The sequence below is a fragment of the Folsomia candida genome, unplaced genomic scaffold (genome assembly GCF_002217175.1).
Source record: "Folsomia candida strain VU population unplaced genomic scaffold, ASM221717v1 Fcan01_Sc018, whole genome shotgun sequence".
Taxonomy (NCBI): domain Eukaryota; kingdom Metazoa; phylum Arthropoda; class Collembola; order Entomobryomorpha; family Isotomidae; genus Folsomia; species Folsomia candida.
The window spans coordinates 177,425-204,084 of record NW_019091210.1 but is presented as its reverse complement, the minus strand read 5'-3'; the positions used below and the strand labels follow the sequence as shown (position 1 = coordinate 204,084).

The 26,660-nt window shown below is 35.3% G+C and overlaps 1 protein-coding gene and 1 long non-coding RNA gene across 2 annotated transcripts; one reads left to right on the top strand and one right to left on the bottom strand.

Moving 5' to 3' along the window:
* Positions 1-14,238: 14,238 nt before the first annotated feature.
* On the bottom strand, positions 14,239-20,125 carry LOC110857352. The gene is made up of 5 exons (XR_002548667.2): positions 19,884-20,125; positions 18,500-18,775; positions 18,002-18,065; positions 17,824-17,908; positions 14,239-17,690 (listed from the first exon to the last, which is right to left on the bottom strand). It is a non-coding gene; the product is annotated as an uncharacterized LOC110857352 (long non-coding RNA).
* A 1,844-nt stretch (positions 20,126-21,969) lies between these two features.
* Positions 21,970-23,697, top strand: LOC110857379 (multiple epidermal growth factor-like domains protein 6). Its single transcript, XM_022105974.2, has 2 exons — positions 21,970-22,053; positions 22,140-23,697. The coding sequence occupies exon 2, from the start codon at positions 22,150-22,152 to the stop codon at positions 23,542-23,544; it is 1,395 nt and encodes a 464-aa protein (XP_021961666.2). The 5' UTR covers positions 21,970-22,053; positions 22,140-22,149; the 3' UTR covers positions 23,545-23,697.
* Positions 23,698-26,660: the final 2,963 nt, after the last annotated feature.

The following is a 26,660-nucleotide window of genomic DNA, read 5'->3' as shown; positions in this document are numbered from 1 at the left end:
CTATATTTACATTGATTCATACAACTTATCATCCATGTTAATTTTATTAGGATTACAACATTGAGAATCTTTAAGGAATATGCAGGCAGGACGATACTGGGTTCCAGAAATTGACAAACCTTTCGATTATAACAGGTGAAAAAACTTGGAGTAATTAGATAAATTTCATGGAAGCTTGTCTACTGAACAACAACGCCTCGCGAAGCCACTGTATTAAATGAAAACAGGTCCCACTTGAGCTTAATGCACCATTTTATGCGGGGTTTGAATTTGAATATGTTCGTGTTTCTACCCAGATAATGGCTATAGCCACACTCATTTTTACAAGGCACGATTTCACATTTTTTGAAAGAAAAAAAGTTGACCAAAGAAAATATTCGTATTATGTAAATTATGTTGATACAAATAACAATTAGAATTGAGTTAATGAGCCCGTACCATAAGCATTAACTCACTATATTAATATAAAAATGTTCCACTTGAGCTTAAAAGAGATCAGATTCACCTGAAATCATGGACAAAAACATGTGCGGCCTATATGTATACCCTGTGCTCAATTTGCATTAATCTCATCCCAGATTAATTCACTTTAAACCCATGAAAAATGTATGCTGTTTAGCGGAACGACCTCATTACAAGGTTTGAGCTAAAACCGTAGTACCATTGCGGGGGCGTGGAGTATGACCGAAATTCCATAATGCATCATCAATGTTTAACCTACATATACATTATGGTTTTTAAAATTGTAATTAAATGTGTCCTCTCTATTACAACGAATAGGAACATTGGTAAAACCGAATACGACAGTTACAAATGTCAAACATTGGCTAATTCCTAAAAAACGGGCCAAATGAATATGAGCTACGACACAAAAATAATTAACGTTGACGTTGATTCTATAGAACCCCTGTGAAAAACGACACCTCCGAACAACTACAAACTTTACATTCTTAAACTATATGCGCAATAAATTTATTAGAGTTGTACAATCCACTCTAAATTAATGTCACAAACTGTATGAATGAAAATGTTTATAATTTTTGCTAGAAATATTAAAATTTACTGATATTAAAAACGTTGGAAGGATTAAGGTCAAGATTAAAAGATTTAGCCCACGTGATCGCTGTCATAATAAAAATATTCAATCACAACCGTTATTATCATATAACCCTTCTTTAACACGTACCCCGTTTTCTAGTTCTTAATTTCATGTTAGCTTGTTCAGTAATACGTTCGAAGTCACCAATTCGAACTGTTATTAGAGAAAAAAATTGCAGTGCGAAACTTTCGTAGCCCAAAGTACAATAAATAATGAATGCATCAAAATTTTAACTAGTCAGAGACATTAATTATTTATTTACATTACTCATCGCCAGAGGACAGTGTCAGACACTAATTATTTATAGAGATTACTCGTGCGCCTTAATTTAAATCAAGTCCCTGTATGTACAAGTAAATTTTGTGTGTGTGCTTGGTCATTGAGCTTATCCTTACATGAAAAAAGCTTGGTTATCCTCTCTCCTAAGATGAACAACTGATACCAGTAATTGGTAAAACTTTTGGCCAGAAAATGATGACAAATATTAATTAAGTACTTAATGTATAAAACGTAAATAAGATTAACTATTCTTTACCATTAAGTATTGTTACCCTAACTTAAACAAAATCCATGTATCTGTATATGTAGATTTTGTGTGCGAAATTGGTTTTTGACTTCATCCTCTCTCCCGACATGAAAAATTTGTAGCAACATTTTGTTAGGTTTTAAGGTATTAAGGTTTCCACCAGAAAGTGACAACAAATACCAATTGCAACTAATGCGACAAAATTACCAACAAATTCAGCAAAATTAGTCTGCTGACGTAGGAATGTAGTTAAGAGGCAGGTTTTACTACATTTATTGTTTTATGTAATCGCTGAGAATGTAATTTGTACTTAATTTTGCTATTATAAATTTCATAATGATACAGATTTCGTTTTGTCTCTTGATGTTCGATACTGTTTGAAAAAAATTGCACAAACTAGGAGGTCGCCAATGTTTCAAAGATGTTATTGCCATATGGAGTTCATTAACTTCATGAAGACTCAAGGAATATATTCCACAAACCATATAATATATGGGAAACCATATTATGGTTTGTGCTCATTGGTAATCCATCAGCCCCTCTCAGAACTAGTAATGATTTTGTCCGAGTTCTAAGACCCTAAACGGATAAAAGCGGGAGACTATATAAACTTAACACGAACCTAAAGTTTTGGATTATTTTAAATATAACTTGATACAGTTTTCATGCATGGTAGATTTAAAATACATAAATAAGTTTGGGACGATTCAAATTCCACCCGTGCTTTTACCTTATACAATAAAACAAGCTATTAAAACAGACACTATGTAATCACCGTAATAAAATCGTCGTATTCATGACATCGATTTTTTTCGATAAACAACTACATTTTGTTCCCCGACCAGGCTTGACCTAAAAATAAATAAGAAATGATATTACACTTGTCACGTTTTTTGAAGATAATTTGACAAAACCCTGCATGTAAAAGTTGAAACAGATGATTTTTGGAGAGCACTAATTTACTTATACCCTGAGCCTTATAATTGTCAGAAATTATACATTACCTTTCTGTTTGGTAACAGATATCATTGATTGGGTGTGTGAAGAATCTGATTTTTGAAAATAAAAATTACCATAAATCGCTAATTCGCCCTTTTCTTCGAACTTCAACTATTTTTATCCTCCATGATCATAAGGAATTTTACATTTCGTTAGAAGGCATAGATCATAAAAAATTAGTTTGAAACTGGTGAATTTCAGAATATTCATTTAACTTCTTTTCGTAGTGAATACACTTGAGAGCTTTTTTACAGGCGGATATGGATATACAGACCTGAGCGAAAAGCTTATAAATAATTAGATCCACTGTAACAGGCAAGGTTTCAAATCAGTTATGCTCCCACTCCTACAGCCAGCGCTTTTAAAACCATTGAAGCGTTAACTGATGCCCTCGCTCTGGACAAGCTTGCAAGGAAACACCGCGGTGCTTCCTTGCAAGCTTGTTTTTATAGTAACCTTGTAATACATCTCAAGGCATTTGGCACTTTAGATGAGAAAAACATTTATAATACCAACAATACTGAACTTCTATCAGTAGTGTGTTTGTTAGTTGCATACTTCATGGTACATTTTCTGAACGATATCATCGCATATTATGAAAAGGATTTCTGTATTTTGCGGTTAGGAGTTAATAATAATAATGGTGCCGAAAATAGTAAAACAGGCCTCAAAAAATCCTTCAGAAGGATACATCAGAAACAGAAAAAATGAAGGAAAAAAAGGTGGAAATAAGAGTTGGAACGGCAAAAGCAATTCAAGAAGCCAAAAATGCAGAAAAAAGAGCAATCAACACAGTACAGGAACTAGAACAGGCTAAGATTAGGTTGGACCTACTTGAATCACAATTGTCTGAATATGAGCATGCTGCCAACGCTAAAACTAGAATAGAATACGGAATGACGTAAAACCATCCGAAATTTAAATTAAGTAATCATAAAAGCTGCTACTTTAACTGTATTTTTTATAATATATATTATGTATTGATTAGCTTCAATGGATCATATTCCGTGACCTATGGACCAATTCCAGCCCCATAAGTTTATGGGCATGGGTTTGAATTAGCGAAAAAGAAAATATGTACTGCATATTGAACGCAATAAACATTGTATGATGTTGAGATTAACAATTAAATAAAACAACAGTTAAAGAAGTAATAAATTGATAATTTCAATGCCAAATAAATTTAAGATAAGGAATTTTTAAGTAACACGTCCGAAACTACCAATTTGAACTGTTACTGGAGATATGTAGGGTTGGTCGATCCGATCCGACAATATATGATGACATGGATCGGATCGGATAAGCAACCCTAATTAGCGATAACACGAGAAAAATTAGAATGCGGGATGTATTTATACATATACATGCCTTGACTAAAACGCATAAATTAATCGCAGTTATGTGCTAAAGATCAACAATGCTGTGGTAAAATGGCCAACTCTGTGGTAAAAGGATTCGTCAATGTCATTTTGGACACCCTCAATGACCCTCATTACTGACTCATTTGTCACACTCTACAACTTATCCGTCATGCTGGCATCTTGTTTTGTTCGTTCGTTTGTCTTGTCTTGTTTGTTCTTGTCATGCTTCGAAATCGAGATCGAAAACCGAAATTATCTTCCAGATCGAAATCCTTCGAAAATTCTAGGCGGATAAGAATACAGAGACTCAAAGAATGGGACGCATTTACTCTAAGTGGGAACCCGATTTGGTAGTTTACGCAAACAGTGTGTGATTGCATTGAGCTCAATCGAAGCAGAATGTATCGCATTTGCATCAGCAGCAAAGGAGGCCATTTTGTTACGAAAAACGGTTGACGATTTATGTAGGGTCACCTCTTTCCTGCACCACCAGATCAGACATTACGTTCGCTGTAAACTTTATTGTGGCTATGCAGAGCCTCACTGGCGAGAAGTTAAAGCTATGTTGGGCTACTTAAGTGGTACCATACATCTTGGTATCAAATTCGACCAAGTTAAGAAATCACAATTCAAGGATATTGCGATTGGAACGATGCAACTGAACAGACCATCAGACAAAGCATAACTGTCTGTGTTTTTCGCACACAACAGTTTTGTCTCCTCGACGGAAACCGAGTACATCGTACTCACAGCAAGTGCAAAAAAGCATTCTAGTTCAGGTCATCATCCTTGTTCGTTGACAATACAAGTGCCACACCACCAAGTGATGAAAGACTAAAGCCCACTTCTTTTCTATATCATCTAAGACGCGATTCGAAGAAATGATAGCTCGACTAAATCTTTCAACTACAATCCATGCAGTGTCATTAATGGTCAGCAATATGAGCAGACGAGCAAATTTGTTCCAAAACTCTTGGCTCTTGCAATTTTCCAGGGATGAGCAAAAGTAAAAACATACGGCATTCTCAGCAAACTGGGATGGCCGGCAAGTTACAAAACAATGGAAAACACGATGGACAAAATGAATGCGAATTATGACAAAACGCTTAAGGAGTTTAGACAGGTAAGAATTTATGTTAACTGTCTAAATGAAAATTTAAGTAATTTTTCTTCCAAAATATTAAGAAGTAAAATTAAGAACGTAAGAAATATTAATGTCAAGATTTAAAGCCTTAACCCTCTTCGTAGTAATATTCAATCACAACTGTTATTCTTATATCGCCCTTCTTTAACACGTGCCCCGTTTTCTAGTTCTTAATTTCATGTTCGCTTGCTTAGTAATACGTTCGAAGTTACCAATTCGAACTATTATTAGGGGAAAAAGTTGCAGTGCGAAAATTTCGTAGCCCAAAGCACAATAACTAATTAATATATCAAATGTAACAAGTGAGGGACATTAATTACCTATTTATTTACATTTCTCATCGCCATTAAGTGTTATCACCCAAATTTAAAGAATATCCTTGTAAATACTTGTAGGTTCCGTGTGTGAAATTTTTTAACTTCCCTTGATATTAAAAATTAGTAGCCACATTTAGTGAAATTTTGGGCTAGAAATTGGCCGTGTACATTTGGTCCGTGAAATCTCAAAATGAAAGCATTGGTTTGCCAGGAACTTGGCCCAACATTCTAAAACCAGGAAGTGGGACATTGAAAAAATCCAAAGTGGGACTCTAAATATGCCCGTTGTAAAAAGTGCAACGAGGATTTGAAGTGTGGCAAAAAAATTGAGTTACATAAACTCTCACTTCAAAAGTATCTCTGACAGATGATAAATTCAAGATTACAACTAGTTGCTCAATAATTTTGTACGTGTCCCTTAGTTACACAAGTAACTCTAACTTGATGCCATATGGTGTCTGAATAAAATAATCAGGCCATTTATTTGTCAAATAAATTTGGGTTATTTTTGCTTGTACGTATAAAAAATTTTGAGTCCCACACATACAAAGTTACGATTTAAGCACAAGGATTCCAACAGAACCGAGCGTTTTTTAATAACACGTTCGAAATCACCGATTCGAACGGTTATTGGAAATACCACGAAGGAAATTAGAATGCGGGGTGTATTTATACATATACATTCCTTGACCAAATCACAGTAATTAAATTGCCATCCAAGGGGGAAACACAGCTTACTAATAGTGGATCATGACAACTAGGGTTGCCGCGGGTAGCAAAAATGCTACCCGTTACCCGACCCGCTACCCGCAGCACAACTACCCGTACCCGTGCGGGTACCCGTTACCCGCTGCCCGTTATGAGAATTAGGTTAAAAACTAACCAAACTTCAGAATAAATTTGATTTGATCAATTATTTATTCATTTGCGTTGATATGTACTTTGAGAAAATGCTATGCAGGTTACGCATGCCATAATTTACTCGTAGATATCACTCGTTATTTTTTAAACCAAAATTTGTGGCTTACATTCATACATTGGATCGTTCTTCAAGCTATACCGATTTATATATATCAAAAAATTAAGCCACCAAATAGAAATTACAAATGTACATGAGACTTATTTCTACGTTGAATGACCCGTTGAAAGGAAACTATTGGGGGACAGAGTTCAAAGTTCACCATGGTTTTCGTTCAGTGGAGGAAAAGATAGAACATTTCAAAATTAAACGTTGCCGCCATATTTTTCTTCGAAGGGGCCATTCAACGGAAAGATAGATAAGTATCACACGATTCCTAATTTTGGCCTGACTTTTTGATATACTCGCTGGGCAATATTCATATAGATTGAAAAAGGTTCAATTTTTAGTTTGATTTTTTCAAATTTTGATTGAAATGAAGTTTTCATTTAAAAAAATTGTCTACATATACATTTTTTTCTTTCAATCGGATTCAGGTTTTTCATCTTCAAAACACAAATTAAAATCTCGTCATTCTTACATAAATACAAACAAATACAAGTCAAATTGTTACTGATATTTTAAGCAAATTATACTTGAGAAACAATAATTTCTCCGCATTTTCTGGTCGTGAAATGTATTTGAGGCCGGCATAGGTTTCCGTGGCTTCCGTAAAGACACGCTCGTTATAAACGCTTGTTACTGGCAAATGGCAAATTTTGACATAGAAAAATTATAAATTGACGCTTTTGTTGGTAAATGGACTAACTTACTGCTAACTTTCTTTGTGAACCCTCAGTTATGACGAAAATTAAATAAAAACTGAATTACCCGTTACCCGTGCGGGTAGTTCTCGCTACCCGCAGGTAACGGGTACCCGCAAGAATCGTGCGGGTATGCGGGTAACGGGTACCCGACCCGTTACCCGCGGCAACCCTAATGACAACCTACATGTGTATAATTTGGCAATTGACAAATTTATTTAACATTTCAGAAAAAAAAAATTTCCCATATGAAACTTCCATAATAATTTTTCTGGAAATATATTGCACCTCACCTTGGAGCTAAGAATTTGTAACTACCTGTACAAATTCTCGTCTAGTCTTTTACACTAATTATTGATATAGGCAGGTTATTCACCATTCACAAGCTGTACGTAGCATAGCTTTACTTTATTAAGTTTAACTTAATAACTTTATACTTTATAGTTACTGAAGATTTTAAATTTGCCTAAAACAATTTGTAACTAGCTGTACAAATTCGTATCTTGTCTGTCACATTAATAATTTGTATACATACATTATTCACTATTGAGTCTTCGCATCATAATTTAAACTATCTATATATATACACTATTTATGTGTGTGAGATTTGTTTCTGAGCTTATGCTTAAATTAAAAATGGATTTAGATTACAACAAAATAGTCAAATAATAGTTTTGACTCTTCCGATTCAAGCTTTACATCCAGCCCGTGACCGGCTCTATCGGAATGCATTCCGATAGCCATTCGAATGGCTTACTATATTGCAAAATATATGTCCAACTCTGACCCGCTAGAAATTAGAGAGAAAATTAGTGACGCTATTTAAAAAAAATTATCCAACTTGCCTGCTAAGCAGAAAATGTTTCATGTAGCTATGACCTTAATGAGAAACCGGAAAATAAATGCCGAAGAGGCGGCATTTAGAATTTGTCATCTTTTTCTTCGTTACTCCTCCCGAGCTACGGTCTTCTTGCCAACTTTTCGTAAGGAAAATAGAATGCGAAATTTCAAGAAAAAATCGATCGCACAAAACGTCATAGACCGTTATATGGGTAAGCCTGCAATATTTGAGGATTTGTGTCTTTGCGAATTTGCTTCAGAATCTGCTCTCCTGCCAAGGAAACAATCGGACCTGACGTTAAATGATGACGACATATTGGAAGTCCCAGAGCAACGAGCAACCCGACTAAGACATTAGCAATATACTCTTGTACCAATGCCGCGACGCCAATGATTTGACCCTGGGGCGAGTATTTAGGAGGACGAAGCCTGCTGTTATCAAACACTCTATTTTAACCCAATCACCGACAAAGATTCATACTATTATTCGCTACTTCTTCTCTATTGCAAATTTAGGAGTCAAGATGACTACGATGGGAAAGATCCATGTCAGCTTTTCCAGGCGGAAAGGCCAAACTTTCGATACAATATCCATAGCCTGGGTGGATCTTTCCGATGAACTGGACCATGCAATTTTGTCAATTGCTTAATTTAACGAAAAGGATGCTGTGAATTTCGACCGGGCTTTCTGACAAGCTAAAGATTATCCCTCTGCATTTCCAGTTACTTGGTGTTCAACATTTGGTCAACACTTGGTCCTCATAACCAGACGAAGTGGGCTATCATGGGGTATAATTAAATCCCACTGGCCATTCATTCACATATGTATAGTTACATAGCTATACTGTGGTCACGAAATATCCAAAATAATAATTACCTTCCTTATTGCCACAACCTATAATTAAAAAAGACCGAAAGAATTGGATTTTTGAATAGAAAATCTAAAAGTACCGAATTAGACAATTAGTTTTGGCGAACGAGAAACAATTTATAAATCCCGCCACATTTTTCTATTATTCTTGGTGGAAGACATTCAACTGATGCCAGGCTACCAAGATTTCCAGTGAAAATCAGAAAGTGTCTTTGTTCATGTCGCATATTTTTGGTGCTCATCTACACAGAGACCCGGTTTTTAAGAAGTAAACAAATTATATAACAAGTTCAAAATTACCAATTCCAACTGCTATTTGAGAAGATAATAATGAAAATCTGGGTTTTTTAAATTTATATAAAATGCAGCAACACCTAAAATGACGCAACATTACTTCCTATAGAGTATGTACGGCTTGGGTTAAAAAATTTACAAAAACGAAGCCAAAGAAATCCTAAAACATATTTTTCATTACATTAGAAGAATTTCTCTGCTACACATAGTGAGCCAAAAGTTGTAAAGGTCAAATGAGAATTTATAAAATAGTAACGAGGAGTTTTTTACATAAATATTTTGGGAAATTTTCTACAAACCATAAGATATAAAACAAAAATATTCAATTATATTTACATCTTAAGGAGCAAGCACATAATTTTCTAGAAACGATTTGCACCTCAGAATTTCAGACAATGTGTATACCTTTACATGTTGCACAAATTCTTACCTAGGAATGCTAGGCTAGGCTAGCATTAATTATTGATATATACATTATTCATTGCCATTTAGTACTTATCCTTGCCACAATTTAAGGAATATCCCTTTGCACATGCATTTTCCGTGTGAAATTGCAGAATGGAAGTTTGGATTGCCAGCAACTTGGTCCTCAACATTTTAACTCGACGAAGTGACGAAAAAATCGGAAACATTTACAAGCGTGACTCTACGCAAGCCAGTTCTCTGAAGAACGCAACATGGATTTTGGAATACGACTTACAATTCAAATTTTCTGTACATTTTATAAAATATCATTTACAAATGTCAAATTTAAGCTTCAACCTATCTAGTTGTGGAATAAACTTATAAGGGTTCCTTGGTTAAACAACTCTGTCTAAATTTTGCTAATTTTTACTTATACGCACAAAACTTTAAGATGTTGTCGCTTTCATAACAATATTCAGTCATTAGTATTATTATTATCGCTAGTTTTACAGGTCTGAATTCTATATTAACTGGTTGAGGAACACGTACGAAACTACAAATTCGAACTGCTATTGGAGATAAACTACATGAATATGTAAAAAAAAAATTGGTATGCAAAATGTTGAGACACACACTTCTTGCCTGAAATGCAATAATTTATGTACCCCTCCCCAAGTGGTAAAGGCAGCTTACAGTTTAAGCTTTGTTAGTAGAGAGCTTTTTTTCGCCGCAAAGCCTAATCTGCTCCCAGCCAACATGTTTTTGAGCGATTCGACTAAATATGGTGGTGGATGACAGACAAAGTTCTCCCAATCAGACACTGGCAATCTAGGAATATTCAGAGGTAGGATCTACCAAATTTCAATTTTTAGACCCAACAACTGACCATGACAACTATCGTACTATTTAGATTTATTCAAGATTTCAGAAAAAATTGTTTAATTTTAAGCAGTTGGCATATATATGAGTTTGCCTGTAGCTTGCACTTAAACGAGGAAACAATTGGATCTAAAGGTTCATTTTATAAAATTACAAATTATCTGTTACAAATGACAAATTGAAGCTTTCCATGCTTAACCTAAAATGAACAAAATGAGACTGCCAAAAATACGTCCAGGTGTGTGTTTAAGTCTTTATCCGCTGACAAGTACAGAAATCAGACTGATAAGTCAAGTTAGGGCATACCTTAAAGTATATTTACTGTCAAATGGCCGGGTATTCTACGTGTTTCCTATCCAGATAAAATCTAAAGCCACATTTTTACAAGAAATGTATGCCTATTTAATTATTTCTTTAAAGAATGCAAGTTGGGCAAAGAGAAAATTAAATACGGAATGCTTCTACAGAAAAAAACGTGACAGGACGTATGCATATTTCGACTAATTCCAAGTCTTATCGTTTCTATGAACTATAAATATGCATCTAATTGAAAATTCATTAGTCTGAGCACAGGCACAATTTACTGATTACTTGCATATTTCGTTACGGCTCTTGTTTCACAAATTGCTCTGAATTTGCAAAAGCAAAAAACTGCACAAACACAAATTGTGAGTTGACGTGTGGGTATAAAATTGCTCATTAATAACTTTTGTATAACTATGAATGCAACCATTACTATTCTTAATGAAGAAAGCATTTCGTGGGGCAAAAATCATGCAACATTCATTGCCCAATGTGTCCACTTTAGAAGATTTACTTTACTCATTTCTATGTGCGTACACTTGTAACCTTTTCATATGCGAAACCTCTGATCAGAACCAGCTGCAATATCAGGTTCTTTCAATTGTCAGTCCTTCCTTCCTCCAATTTCTAACCTATACCAGGCCAGGTCATCGCTCATTCTTAATCAGAATTTGAACTGATTGTAGATTTAGTTCTATTAGTCGATAATTAATTAGCTACGAATAGCCAGGCCTGTACCATTACTATATAGTTATTGATAAGATTTCGCATCATACCGAAATGCAGAAAAATTAGTGATACGTTTAAATAGGCATATGTACAAATACATATTTACGTATGTACATGCATTACCGAGTAAAAACTCTCCACTTTGGGAAAAGCGTACAATTAAACATGTACATATTAGTAAGTACATTCATTTAAATAAATAGATAAGACATTTGTATGCATGCATGTATGCTGAGCATACTTTGCTCTAAACTGTCAATACTGTAAAGATTTAGTTAACGACAAGTTGCATATGTACATACCTAAATAGATTCGGTATGCAAATTTAGGAGAAATACATATTAATTCGTATCGACTTATCTACGTTATCTAATTCACTAGTATTGAATGCAATTAAAATTAACGCAATATGAATTTATATATTTTTAATTTCTAACTAAAGTTGTCATCTTAACTTAATTTTCTCCGCAGACGATATTTAGCAGTTGAGGGACATCTTCATCCTTCCTTTGGCATTGTTCTACCCGTGGGACTGAAAATACATACGTAATGGTGGTCATCATGACTTGAAGCATACCCCTCCTAAACACGTGATACATACATACGTCATAATTAAAATTGTCAGTTTTAAAAAGCTGCTAAATACGTCTGCTCTGAGACATGCAAAAAATGTGGCATTCGCATCAAGTTCCGTGGCAAATCTCAACTTAAATATGGTAAATACTTGCAAAATTTGAAGTGGGCATGACTATATATAAAAAAAATTATGGAATATATTTCGCAATTTGTTTGTTTGGGATTTTTCTTCATAAATTTACAAAGCAAGTCTTCACTTTTTTAAAATTTAAAATACTACCATTTAATAAATTAATGGCTAAACGAGTTACGCTACCAAGTTGAAATGATTTGGCCTATTTTCGGCTTTTTAACTGGGCATGTACGTACCTTGACTTTTTCCAGATTAGAATTAAATATGTATGTAAATATGGAGATACTTGAGTGAAGAGTCGTACATCTGCAAATTAGACAAAAAAACTTAGAAATAAACACATTAATTTTGCTCATAAATTTTTATAAAAATGGCAAAACGACAAATTTATCATGGTCATTATATAAGTTACCTTTTCAAACCTCCTTTTTAAATTTTCGATTACATTTTGGATACCCTAAGGTCCGAAAATTAATTCCATATGGCTGCTCCATCTAACCCAGTGGAAAATTCAGTTCCACTGTAATTTAATTTATATAAATCAATACTGGAAAATAATATTTCAAAATTGGGCAATCTTACTTGGATCTTGAATACAAAAATCTTCGTGTTTTTTAGAAATAGTTCGTAATCCGTATCAAATTAATCCTTCACTTTGAAATAGTTAGTTCGATTAAAGTTTACGAGTTTGACCACATTTTGTAGGGTCCGGATGCTAAATGAACTTTCAGAATTTATCTTGTCACGTAGACATCGATGCGTCACCTCATTGTTCAAGAATCACAATAATTGTAGGACCATGCAAAATCTTGTCGCTGAAAAGATTTATATTTAAAATTTATTATGTATTTTATTATTATTTTATTCAGGTAAACAATTACGTCAGTCTAGGGATTGGCAGTGAATTTGCGGGCCTAGCCCCACTGTCAATCCCTAGACTGTACGTAAAAACTAAATCCCTTTCAATTATTAAATAAAATTGATTACATGATCTCACTTTGTGAGTGATCCCCTCTAATTTGGTGGAGAAATACGAGCGAATTGTTTACAAAAACTTCCAACACATACTAAAATCAAAGAATGGATGTTATGGAAAAGGAAATCGCATTAAAAAGAAAGAATCGACTTTTATTATCGGGCCATTAAAAATTTCTAATATAAATGGCATAAATTTCCAAATGCTTTAAGTGCATGACGATGCCGCCGAATGATATGCATGTAGTGGTTTTATATTATAAACATATTGGAATTGAATCGTAAAGAAAATATTTCTATATCATCTTGGAAGAAAATCACCGTTAGAGAAACTTTCTAAATAAATACATAATTATTTATGTACATGCACACGGTGTGCATGTACATACATATATATGTACGCATCTGGGCATCTGGTTATCTGGGCATTGTGGTTAACTAGGTTAGGTAAGCCTCCCAACTCGATATCCCGTCCCATGTCCCGGTATTCGAATATATTATCCGATCTTAAAATACTGGGGTACTTCCGTGGTTCAACTCTTTTAGGATCTAAGGATACTGGGATATTGGAATTAGGACTCCTAGATATTCGGGTTGTATATTGAAGGATCGTATCACGAGTCATGCAAGGCTTCAGCCCAGCCCAATCGCTAATATTGAGTAAACTCTGTTTCAATTCTGGTAATTGCAGCGGGAAAGCCACATGCCCAGTTACTTAACATGGGCACGTGACTTTCCCGCTGCAATCACCAGAATTGAATAGTTTAGTAAGGAATAACTGATCGCAGATTTAAATTGAATTTCATCCCGCCCAATGTAATCAAGTGGGCACGTGATTTTCGCGCGAAAATATCCTGCGATCATTTATTCCATAATAGCCAAAAGCTAGGTAGTGACTAGTATACGACCGCAGACGAGGGGAATCTTGATTTTTTTCACTTTAACGTTCGTCTCAATTCCTTTCACTTCCACAGGCGACAAAGAGTTGCAGTTAATATTTTCAAAAATTTAATTGGTGGAATTTTGAAAATTAAATATACTGTTGCCCGGCGGGAGACGGGCTTATACGCTAGTATTTCATAAGCGACACTTTATTTTTCACGGGAATTTCATTTTATTATAAAACATGTACATACTCATTAAATACACAAAAAGAGTATGAATACATAATTGGGTTAAATACGAAGCATTACAGAAGTCTACATTTATTACATATACATATACTTTATCACAAAAATACATTTATTTATATTACTATCAGACATAAATATGTAAGAATTAATGTGCATATGTGATTTCCTAAACTACGCATACATAATGATCGCTTATTTGTAAGTATATACATGTTATAAATATATAAATATAATTACCTATATCTATATGTTATAAATATAATAGAGAGTATAAAACCAAGTAAGTTTGTTGAAACAACTACATACATGTTGCAAAATTGCAATTCATATAGAAATCTTTAGTTAATTATGAGGGAACCAATTGCCTAAAATTAATCATTTTCTTAATGATCTGCCTGAAGAATCAAACTCCCCAAATGTATAATAAAGCCAACAAGTGTGCGATAGTTACAAAATACAGTGAACCTGAAATGAACTCTGTAGCCGCTTGCATGTAATGATTTTAGCATTTATTGTCTCAAAGGGACATTTTGGGATAGTTTGTGAGTATCTTACGCATTGAATGCGGCTTAATGGTTTATTATTATTTTTACACAATATTAACAAACTTTATTTGTCCAGCTTGAGGATCAGCTAAATTGTAGAGTAAATAAGTAGCAAGTAGGGAATTATTGCACCTTTTTCGGAATACTTTGCGAGCAAATTTTAAAATGTGGTTTTCTGAACGGTATTAACGAGTTTTAAATTGTATTAATACAAACAATACAAACTTAATTAATGGCTCGTTACCATGTGGATTAATCTTTGTTAATGTCGAGAGTTGTCTGAATACGTCGTGGGCGTAACTAACAGATTTAAAGCATTTGAAAAAAGTATCAATGAAGGGGCTGATCGTGCGTATTTTCTTTGTTGGTGATCATTTTGAGATCCTTACATGTCTACCCGGTTAGTCAATTAATCATATTTTCTAGCAAAAAAAGTGTAGCTAAAATATGCATTAATACAAATAATGCAATCATAAAATGCAAATCGGCACCTAATCGTATGCATCCGGATGTTGGCGAAATACTAAAAAGTAGACCAAGGGCACCCTGATATAAATATTATAAAACAATTTTGTAAAGTTAGTGGATGCTTATAGACATTTGTTTTTTATTGGTGATTTATCGATCCTATTGATATCCTAGCTTTCTGCACGTAATTCTGATCAGTGAACAGATCAGAATTACGTGACGCGTGTAATAAATTTTACCTAAATTTCAATTTTATATTAAGCTATGTATATAAGCAAAAGAATACTATACCAACAGTATACATAGTTGGTGTTTCATCCTATAGATTATTTTATCTCTTGTGAAAATTCAAAAGACTCATGCAAACGTTAAAAAATCTTCAAGAATCGCAATGTCACGGATACGATGTAATCTGTGCTCGTTCAAACACTAGTTTTACGTTATGAACAATTGGAATTTTAATCAGTATTTTTGCAACTTTAGTTTTCTATCTAAATGGTAAACCTAAACCATTTTTCTTACTGTTCGTCTGAATTTGGGGCATAAATTTATAAATATTTTCGTCTCATGGTAAACTTATATATTTCAAGATTGAATTAATACAAATAATTCAATCTTAATTGGATGCTAATCGACTTCAATGTAAAACTAAATATGACGAGTACTACATTATATCCCCCATCTGCATCAGCTTGTCCTAATCCACTTTAATTAAGTGTAGATATAATTAAGATTAATGATAAGAAAAAAATTCCATTTCCGTTCTTGAAAACATCAATGTTCAAATCTCCGAAGAACGGACATATACCAAAATATTAATATTATACTATAAATCAGCAGCGGTTAGGGTATCATTTTTCGATTCTATATTGCTCCTGTGTTTTTAGACTTCGTGGGCAGATATTTAAATTGGGTTTCCGTAACAATATAGACGAGTTTTAAATTGCATTAATACAAATAATACTAACTTAATTCATTGTTGTGGGGTTCATAAATATTTCGCAAATTAAATTGTGCAATGTTTCGAGAGTAGTCAATCAGTATTTTTGCAACTTTAGTTTTCTATCTGAATCTTAAACCTAACTCGTTTTTTTTCGTACGGTCAGTCTCAACTTCTCGTAACGAATCTAATAAAATATTTGCAAACTACACATATCAACGTTACAATGTGACACGTGTTTGGCTAGTTGAGAATAATTGTACGTGTTTAAAAGGAGACATAGTCAATCAGTATTTTTGCAACTTTAGTTTTCTATCTGAATCTTAAACCTAACTCATTTTTTTCTTAATGTCCATCTCAACTTTTAAAGGATAAATTTATAAATATTTTCGTCACTTATTTCTTAAAAATTTAATTAATACCATTAACGCAATCTTAATTTGATACAAATCAGCTTCAATGTGAAGCTAAGTAAATTACTAAATATCGGTAAGTACTATTTTTGTAGATAGGCTAGATTATCAGAAGACTTCATATATTCTAAGACCCATAGTATAAGGTATTCACATCATTTATTTATGTATTTGAGCGGTTGCAAGATTTGAGTGACTCGTGCAAAATTTGGACTACCTAACTAAGCAGATACCTCAAAAGATTATTCAATTTTGCTACAAGTGAGATTAAAATTGTACTCACTAATTGATTAAGTTTCACTAAAACAGCATTAATACGAATAATGCAATTTTTCTACCTGAACACGTAAAATATTATGCAGGTTTGCGTCGCATTCGCTACATTTCTCGTCCTAAGTAAATTAGGGGCTAGACAGACATATTTTTTTGGTGATACATTTTTCGAACCTATTCCATTCCCAATTCCCTTCACTTTGTTAAAATAAACTTATATTTCTTTAATGAAATATATCTTGCGTAAATTGCTTCAATACAAATGAAGCAATTTTAATTTGATGCAAACTAGATCCTATCTCGCACCCTATCCTAAATATTATCTATTTATAATTATGTATGTAGATATTACACTCTTAAAAATACTGCTACCCTTCTAAACAGTAAATACACTCTGAAAGTAAGCTAATGGAAGAAAAAAATGATGTAAGCAAAAAAGAAATAATTTTAAAATTCGATACATGAGTAAAAGTATACTCGCCAAAAAATTTACTTATTTTTTATTATGTGCGGTGCGATCCCACGGTGTGTGTCGACGATGTCTTGCTGAGTTTGGCGTGGCGTCCAGTTTTTCATGATGTACTTGGTGGTGATACTCGATGGAAATGGCAGAGGACCCTCGAGCGGAGAAATGACATCATATTTGTGAAATCAGCATCTTGAAATTCTTCAGTGAGCATGATAATCCAGATTTTTACTCGTTCTCGTCCAAATCCACGACGGGGGATGAGATTCGTCCAAAATTCTAAGATAAGGCAATACTTAACGTTAGAAATTACTAATTATTAATTTAGTTTAATTTTTAATTTACTAATTTTAAACTAGTCAATTTACATAATTCGAAAGAAATATATTCACTCAAATTAAATTTAAATTACCATTCATATCTCGCTGGCTTCATAAAGTTAGGCCGTACGGAGCAAGTAAAATTTGTTGAGGAATTTGTATCATCAATAATCCATCCTGTAATTAATACAATTGTAATTAATACGATTTTAATATCCAGGAACAAATCTCATATTTAAATGTTTATTAATGCGTAAAAAACCATCTTACCTGTTTCAGTTACCACTAATTTTCCACTAATGTAAGAACATCCTAGTGGTTGTTGCTGGATCGCCTGGAAATAAAATTTACGACATGATAAGCACCTTTCTAAAATATGTATGTATGTATTTCTTAATACGTTAATTAATCACTTTCGACTGCACAAATAGTGAAATTGTGTGATAAGTAAAGTATGCATAAATACATGCTTAGAAATTCAGTTAAATAATACCAAGCTTTATTCATTGCAAAGCTATAGTGTTAAGTATGTACTTAATAGCTCAGTATTAAAATTTTCCCATATGACAAATTTTTTACGGACCGGTATAATATTAATACCAAGCGACTTTAATAGCGAAAAATTTATACCTGCCTGACTTTACCATATTTCTACATGTGTAAGGTAAATATAGATACTACCAAATTTTTAATACAATATTGAAATACGTATTAATTAAAGTAGAATGTCGATTAAATAAGTAACAGGATAAGAGATAAAAAACTTACGTTATTATTAAAAATTGGAGTTTTACTTGTCTTCAAAACTTTGAACTGATTCAAATTTCTGGCCTTATCTTAAGTGGCGAAGATAATGGACTTATTTAATTTCTTTGTGTAAGCGTGGCCACACATTTTCACTTCTCCGTGGAATACGGAACTTCCACTTTACCATGTTTCCTTATGAAAGGTCACCCTTCAAGTGAAGACTGCAGAGCGGAAAGTAGCCAGAAAAAGGTGCCCTTCTTCTCTCCATCTTGGTTGCAACGTGGACTTGGCGTCTTTCTATTTAAAGAAGGAATGAGTACTCAGAAAGGTTGAATGGGTCTTATAGAATTCACGTGGTTGGCACCTCGTGTATTCATTAAGGGGTGAAAACCCCTTTATGGAAATGTCTTGTCCGTCTGTCCGTCTGTCCGTCTGTATCCACGATAACTTTAGAACGGATTCGAATTTCGACATCCGCTTTTCGCCAACGTGTTTCTAATTTTTGGGGACAGGATGAGTTCGAAGATGGGCGTTGTAGGTCGTCAGGTCACGGCGCCACGGTGATGACGCCAACGGTCAAAGGTGTCGAATTTTTTGTTTTGCCCGTTTTAGAAGTATTTTTTGTCGGGGATTTCAGAAATCGCCATCATTTCGACGTGCGATGACCGTGTGACTCTGTAGACGACGCCAAAGTCGAAAATTGTCGAATTTTTTGTCGCCACCGTTTTAGACGTATTTTTTGGCGGGGATTTCAGAAATCGCCATCATTTCGACGTGCGACGACCCCATGACCGTGTGGGAGGTGTCGAATGTCGAAAAATGAGATTTGTCATGTGGGGTGTTTATTGAAAGGTATTGTCGTGTACGTTTGAAGTACGCGGGTGGGGGTGTCAAAACGGGCCAAATTGAGACTTGGGGTAATGTGAGACAATGACGGGAAAGTGCAGAAAGACGTTGTGGGCGTGCCACAAAGACAATTCCGTGTGTTTTCACCCCTTTGCTACATTTCGTTTGCAACGGTTTATTAATCCACGAGTGTGCATAATCACATTTAATCTTATACATATCGCACATGTAAAATCATTCAACAAATTTTTTCAGTTAAAAGTTGTAAACCTTTTTAACGAACGTTTACACGTTGTAAATTCAAATGTGTACAATTTTCCTAATCTCTGTACGACCTGTCTATGCAAAGGTGTCGTAAAGTACCCTATTTCAGTTTATTGCCCTCCTTAAACTACGTATAATTCATTATTAGAAAAGGTAATAAAACAGGACTTTGGGGATTTTTCACTAGAATTCTCAGAAATAAAATTATAAATATATATGTTGCAATGTGTATGTACATATCTCTTCCTGCTGTGAGAGAAATACTATGGATGTGAAGTTATAGGGTTAAAAGTACCTGATTATGAAGTCCTTTGGATTTTAGTAACCGATGAAATTACTAAAAATCCCCAACCAGTCTGACTCTATTTTGTCTTCCATAGGTTAAACGTACCTGCTGGTATATGCATATTTACTTAATTAGTTAAAAATTGTCACATGAACCCTCAGACACTTTTAAAAGAGGGGAAAATAATGGAGAGAGCCGGACTATGACTTATAAATACTTCAATATTAAATAAAATACACACTTTTAATAACGGCGGCAAGTTGTTTCTTTATTTGAGTGTAGCATATGTATGTGCATACATATACTGCTGTTCACTCATATACATACCTATATATGTATATAAGTAAATAAGTACATATGTATGTTGAGTTTTAGTATGCCCATTTCCCATCTTCCAAACTAACTTATGATAACTTGAAGGCGAGTCGAATATATGTATGTGAATGAAAATGTACCTATCCAACTCCGTTTGATAGTTAGTATGGAACTTATGGAACTATATACGTTCCATGCTAAAAAGACTTGCAGCATGGTAGAGGTGAGCTGGATCGTCATTTTTTGAGATCCAATCCATCCAAATCCATTTGGCCCAAAAAATTTCAGATCCAATCCATCCAAATCCATTTGGCCCAAAAAATTTCAGATCCAATCCATCCAAATCCATTTGGCCCAAAAAATTTCAGATCCAATCCATCCAAATCCATTTGGCCCAAAAAATTTCAGATCCAATTCATCCAAATCCAGTTGGATCGGATCAGGGCATGGATTATCCAAAGAATTGTATATATAAACTCATGGTTAGTGTTCGGGATAAATCTGATTGGACTGTATATGTGTCACAGTGTGTACCATGCAACAAAAGTATGGCCCAGTTACTGTTAGGATGGGATCGGAGTGTTAAAAAGAACACTTCCTGATATTCTTTATGGTGACGAAATTTATCCAATTCGACCAAATCCAGTCCACCCAGATCCAATCCATCCAAATCCATTTGGCCCAAAAAATTTCAGATCCAATCCATCCAAATCCAGTTGGATTGGATCGGGCCATGCATTATCCAAAAAATGGATATCCAGCTCACCTCTACAGCATGGCATCGCACATTAGATATTTGTATTATTTATGTATGTACTCTCCATTCGCACATGGTACAACTTTTACAGAAATTGAGATTTCTCAGAAACTATGGCCCTGTCAATCTCAAATTCTCTCAAATTATGCTGACGGGGTACTTTGAGACTAGCAGTGCCGTAGTTTCTGAGAAATCTCAATTTCTGTAAAAGTTCTACCGTGTGCGAATGGAGAGTAATTTGTCATTCCTGATGATGCAATAGTTACATAGTTCGTACTTACAAATAAACAGATAACAACTAATGATCAAGGGGTTTCAATATTTTGTATAGCTAAATTAAGTCGGACTTCACCCCGTATCAGATATGCATTTGATATAGATCAGATATGCATAAAGTATTTATAAACAATCGGATGGACTGGTGTGACATGATGAACTGATCTCTTGCTATATGCAGCTGATGTAATAATAATTTCCCTTGTTAACTGTCAATCTTTAAACACTTTGTTCGTGTGGTGTGCAAAAAGTGTGGCATACGAAAATCTAGAGTTGTACAATGGTTGGGGCATAGAAATCATACAATTTTCGACATCAAAAGCACGACAATCAGTATAATTATTGTTGCGGATCACCACTTGCATATGTATGCATTTTGATTCTTTAGTTTGAATCTTGGAAAATTCGTGTCAACGTAAATAATCATAATGGGGTTTATGTAAATGAGTTGACACGCAACAATAATTCTAAATAGACACAAGATCCCCTTGTGACATTAGCATAATGGAGAAAGTGATTTATATGCCGGAGAAAATCGGACAAATTCAGCTTGTCATAATTTACCTGGAGATTGGCACAAGTATTTACAACTCTAAATACAAATTCGGTGTGAATGTACATACGTACTCATAATATTACGTAACCGATTAAACCTGTCATTTATTGACGTATATGATACTTTGGAGGCCGGTCTCGCCACAGTGTTCAATCTCATAATAAATTTGTGATAACGCTATTTCTGTATATAAATATGCCAACGCGTGCTCACTTCTATATCCTGCAGACTGCGAAAAGTATTAAGTATTTTTAATTCCATCAACGTCTCACTTGGTAAGCAAATTTGCCATTAAGTATTTCAAGTATTTCAGCAAAGGTTTACTATAAACCAACTCAATATTTTATTTCAAACTTTTTAGCAACGTGAAAATGTCATTTTACCCCATTTTCTGCATAACCTTACTATTTTTCTCCGCCGTGGAACCCGCCTACTTGGGCGAGCCGTGCCATCCCCTCGTTCCCGACTTGCACTGCGTCACCGGGGGTAACATGCACTGCGCCCTTCAACAGGATGGATTCTCATATCGCTGTGAATGCAATTACCACCACAATTCAAACTTGGCGGGGACCTACTGCCACGGGACTTATGGGGCAGGTTGCGTCGAATTTAAAGCCTTGGACTGTAACGCACACCGCCGAATGTCCTGCTTTCTCGAGCCCGTCTTCATCGGAACGTGTTACTGCTCAAATCCATCGACCCTCATGTACCGGGAAGACATCGACTCCTGCGTCGCCCGGGCGGGAAGGTCATGCCACATGAACGCCACGACCCCATTTGGACTCAGCTGCGTGCCCAATTCCGACTGCGACGACGCCGCCGGGACTGAAGTCCCAAACTGTAAATGCCGTCCCGGCTACGATCCCGACGTGGAGGGAAGATGCGTCAGAAGTGGCGGGCTCCACGGGGCACAATGCGACAATAGTGACACCTGCGACTATGACGTCCACCATCTCATCTGTCTTGAAGGAACCTGTCAATGTGGGAGTGGCTATGTGCCAAATTCCTTTGGTAAATGTGTCCGTGTCTATGGCGCTAAATGTTCGGAAGTCGACCCCTGCGATACGGCGAATTATATCGGATGCTCCAGCACTTCCGGACATCCCGGTGTTTGCACGTGTGAGGAAGTCGAGCATCAAATTTATGAAGAATCTATCCGCGCGTGTCGCACAAAAGCGCGGAAATATTACGGTGGCGCGCCCTGTGTTGCGAACGCGGCGAGACAATCCATCAATGGAACGTGCGAATGCGATCCAGGATTTATTGCGACGCACGAGGGGCGATGCAGACCGGTCGAATTTCCTGAACTTGGCGATCCTTGTGAAGCTGATGGTCCCACGTGTATTGCGGACACATGGTCTGAATGCACAGCTGATGCAAATAATGCGACCAGCTGTCAATGTCCGCCTGACCGTAGTTCAGACCAACCCGGACATCGCTGTTATTTGCGGTACGGACAGCGCTGCGTGGATGTGGCAGGACGGTATTGCAATACGGATCGCCAACTCGAGTGCGATCTCTTCGTCAACCTTTGTCGGTGTTTTAACCAGTTTAATACCATTTATGATGCTGGGAGGGATGCGTGTTTTGTTCTGACGGGGGGAAAGTGTACCAATGGCGATACAGAGTTTGACCAGAGGTGCGTGGACAATGCGTCCTGTCAGGGAAGTAATGGATGTCGGTGTGATGCTGGATTTGTAGAAACGGAGGACCGAAGATGCACACCTGCTTCAACAAGCCTTCCAGATTATGATTCTTTCCATTAGATATATTTCTGTAAACAGTAGTGTAAATTTACAAAAATATGTACACGGTGTATCAATCTGTTTATTTACTAAAATTTGTGCAATACCAGAGTATTATAATGTTCTTGTTGTAACCAATTTTTACATTTCCAACTAAACTGAAATAAACAACACTAATGCTCTTATTGTGCATATCTATGTTAGTTGTACATCGACGAAACTAATCGTTTGACATTAAGAAAGAATACTGCAGGTGTGCACATATGTATGTACATAGATATGTATTTATCGCACAGTAGTTATAAATTTCTCCATTAAGGGGGCGTGCATAAACTAACGTTATAATAGCATATTTGTACCGCACCCTTGTGACATTTGCATGACGCTCCCTCCTACACATTCAGCTCCCAGCCTTAATAACCTCTAATTACCACTGAATGATCCAATTATCGCCCGAGCTTGCTTACCGATTAAAGAATTTGATGGACATGGTAAAAGCTGTTAATTCTGACAATTACAACAATTTTGTATTATTGAACTGTCGAATAGAGAGGGTGGTTAGGCACCAACGACATATGTATATACATGTGTTTGTCTTACCCAATGTATTTAAATTTATGTATGCACATGTGTATGTTAATAAATACATACGTATAATTATTGTGTATGTCTGTATTTCGACTATTGGGAAGAAACATTTCAAACAAATGTCCCCCAAGAGAAATGGTATTCGTTGTTTACTAACCCTTCAAAATTAGCCAAATCGTGTAATACATCTTATGTTGTATTTCCAAAGGATTTTTACGAATTTGGAAGAATTTTATTCTACTTCGTGATTAGGAATGAAGGGCACCTGTAATTTTTGGCGGTGCGTAAGTCAAATTCAAAGACGTGACTGATTTACAAAATAAGATTTAAATAAGATAATCATAGATCGGTATTGATTGTGTCTGAAATCCAATTCAAAATGAAAGACGACCAGACGTTAAACACCCTCCGTGTATTCATTAAAGTTGTTAATTTATTTAACGGAACACCGTATGAGTGGGATAAGAAGGAAAAATGCTTAAGATTGTCGCTCAATTCTACGAAACGAATTTGTGTATCACTCACAAAATGGAACATTTGGATTTATCTGGCATACTTAATCTGTCGCTTGGGTGGAGAAATTTTTCGGGCAGGACATGCTGATTTTGTGGCTGTTATTTGGCTCCTTGTCTGGATTTTTTTAATTTATTTGGAGTGCAATAAGTTTTCAAAATACTGAAGTTTCCTGCCCCATTGTGACAGCGTTGTTTAAAGGAGTGAAAACAATATATGAAGAAATGTCAGGTGAGTAGAAACTATTGCTGAAAAAACCCATGTTTCAGTAAGACTAATACTGAAATTGCCATAAATCTTTATGTGATAAGATGCTATACTGTCCTCCTTTGTTAAAAGTGAGGTGGTTTTTTTCCTATTCCGTTATACATAACAGATATCGCTAAACAACTGTTGTTAACATTTAACGCAGAAATAGGCATCCCGTGTCAATGTGTATCATTTCATCTTCATCTTCATCCAGCATAAAATTGTGTTCTTTTTCATTACTGGTTGATTTTCGGATGATCGAGCGCTCCTTTACCAAAAATTTTATCTATGTGGCTACTTATTCTCGCTCTCCCAACCCATTGACCGTTTCAAACACACCTCAGTCAAATTGAGCTAGGAAGTATTTGAGAAACAAATAGAAAAATTGGCATGCCAAAAGATTACAACGGTGACAATGTTTTTAAATTAGTGAAAATACATTACCGATAAATACTTTCATCATAAATTATATTATCAATTAAATTTCATTCAAAATTATAGCAAAGTACCCTGACAAGTTTTCAAGCAAACCAATATTTCTCAAGTACAACATTCTTCAAATGCAAATAATGGCATGTTTGTGGATCTTGGCCAGTCTGATTTTTGCCACTACCTCCATGTTCCTCGTCGTCCCACTTAAGCCGCAATACATTTCATCCCTATTTGAACAAGGAGTTCAAAATCCTTTAGTTTTTGCTGGATTTGTCCTGCTGGAAATATATTCGAAGGCTTCATCAGCATTGGTCTCTGGAACGGATGGATTACATATTTTGGTCCCAATCTATGTTTCCAACTGCTGTATGGATGCGGTCAGGTGAGATCTATGTAGAACAATAACTAGAAAAATTACCTAAGTGTGCATATATAGTTGATAGTGTTAAGGGTTGCCATCTGCAGGAAAATGGGCGCAACCAAACATTCTTTGAATCAAAATTTTCATTTATATTTAATCATTTTCTTTCACATTCGTTCCATTTTAGTCTATTTTACCTCATTCATTACTTTACCCGATGTATCAGGCATCAAGCGAAAAATGAAAGAAGTGAAGCCCTTCATGCACATCCACTTACCTCAATGCGAAACACTTCATTTTTATTCAAATGAAAGGATATTCATTCGTACTGATTGTCTATCATGCAATGATATTGTATACGTTTTAGTGCAGATTGCCATCCTTAATTCGATTGACAACCCTGCACATTAATATTATAATAGATAAACTGCGGCAACGCAGGGTACACAAGTAGCGCAAGAATGCTGAGAACCCGATACAAAATAAAGAAAACAAAGATTGCCGAATCTAAATTATTTAAAAATAACAAAATAATGGAGATTTCGTTATTCTATCTTGCTATTCTGAAAAATCATGCATCTTACATGTTTTACAGTTTTATCACTCCTGATTAATTAATCAATCTAACTTTTTTATATATCCTACATGCTAGATTCAATTTTTGTAAAAATCTCATTTTGCCCCAACCACAGCCCCTGGCGCCCGGGGGGTGTGGCACAAATCTCGAACACTAAATTTAGCTCTGTTTCATCCATAGATTCAATTTTTGTAAAAATATCATTTTGCCCCGACCACACCCACTGGCGCCTGGGGGTGTGGTCCGGCAGGCCCCAAAAGCTTGGGGGATCCTCCCCCTAGGGTCATACGTATGATACCGCAAACCGATTTCGATTATCTCAATCCGTTCAACCGTTATCGTGTTGACAGACAGACGGACGGACTAACTAACTCATCGCATAAAATAGCTTGCGCTACTTAGGAGGAGAGACCCTCT

What these genes read in the sequence shown, in the direction of transcription:
- LOC110857379 (XM_022105974.2), top strand. Translation starts at nt 22,150, where the DNA reads ATGTCATTTTACCCCATTTTCTGCATAACCTTACTATTTTTCTCCGCC.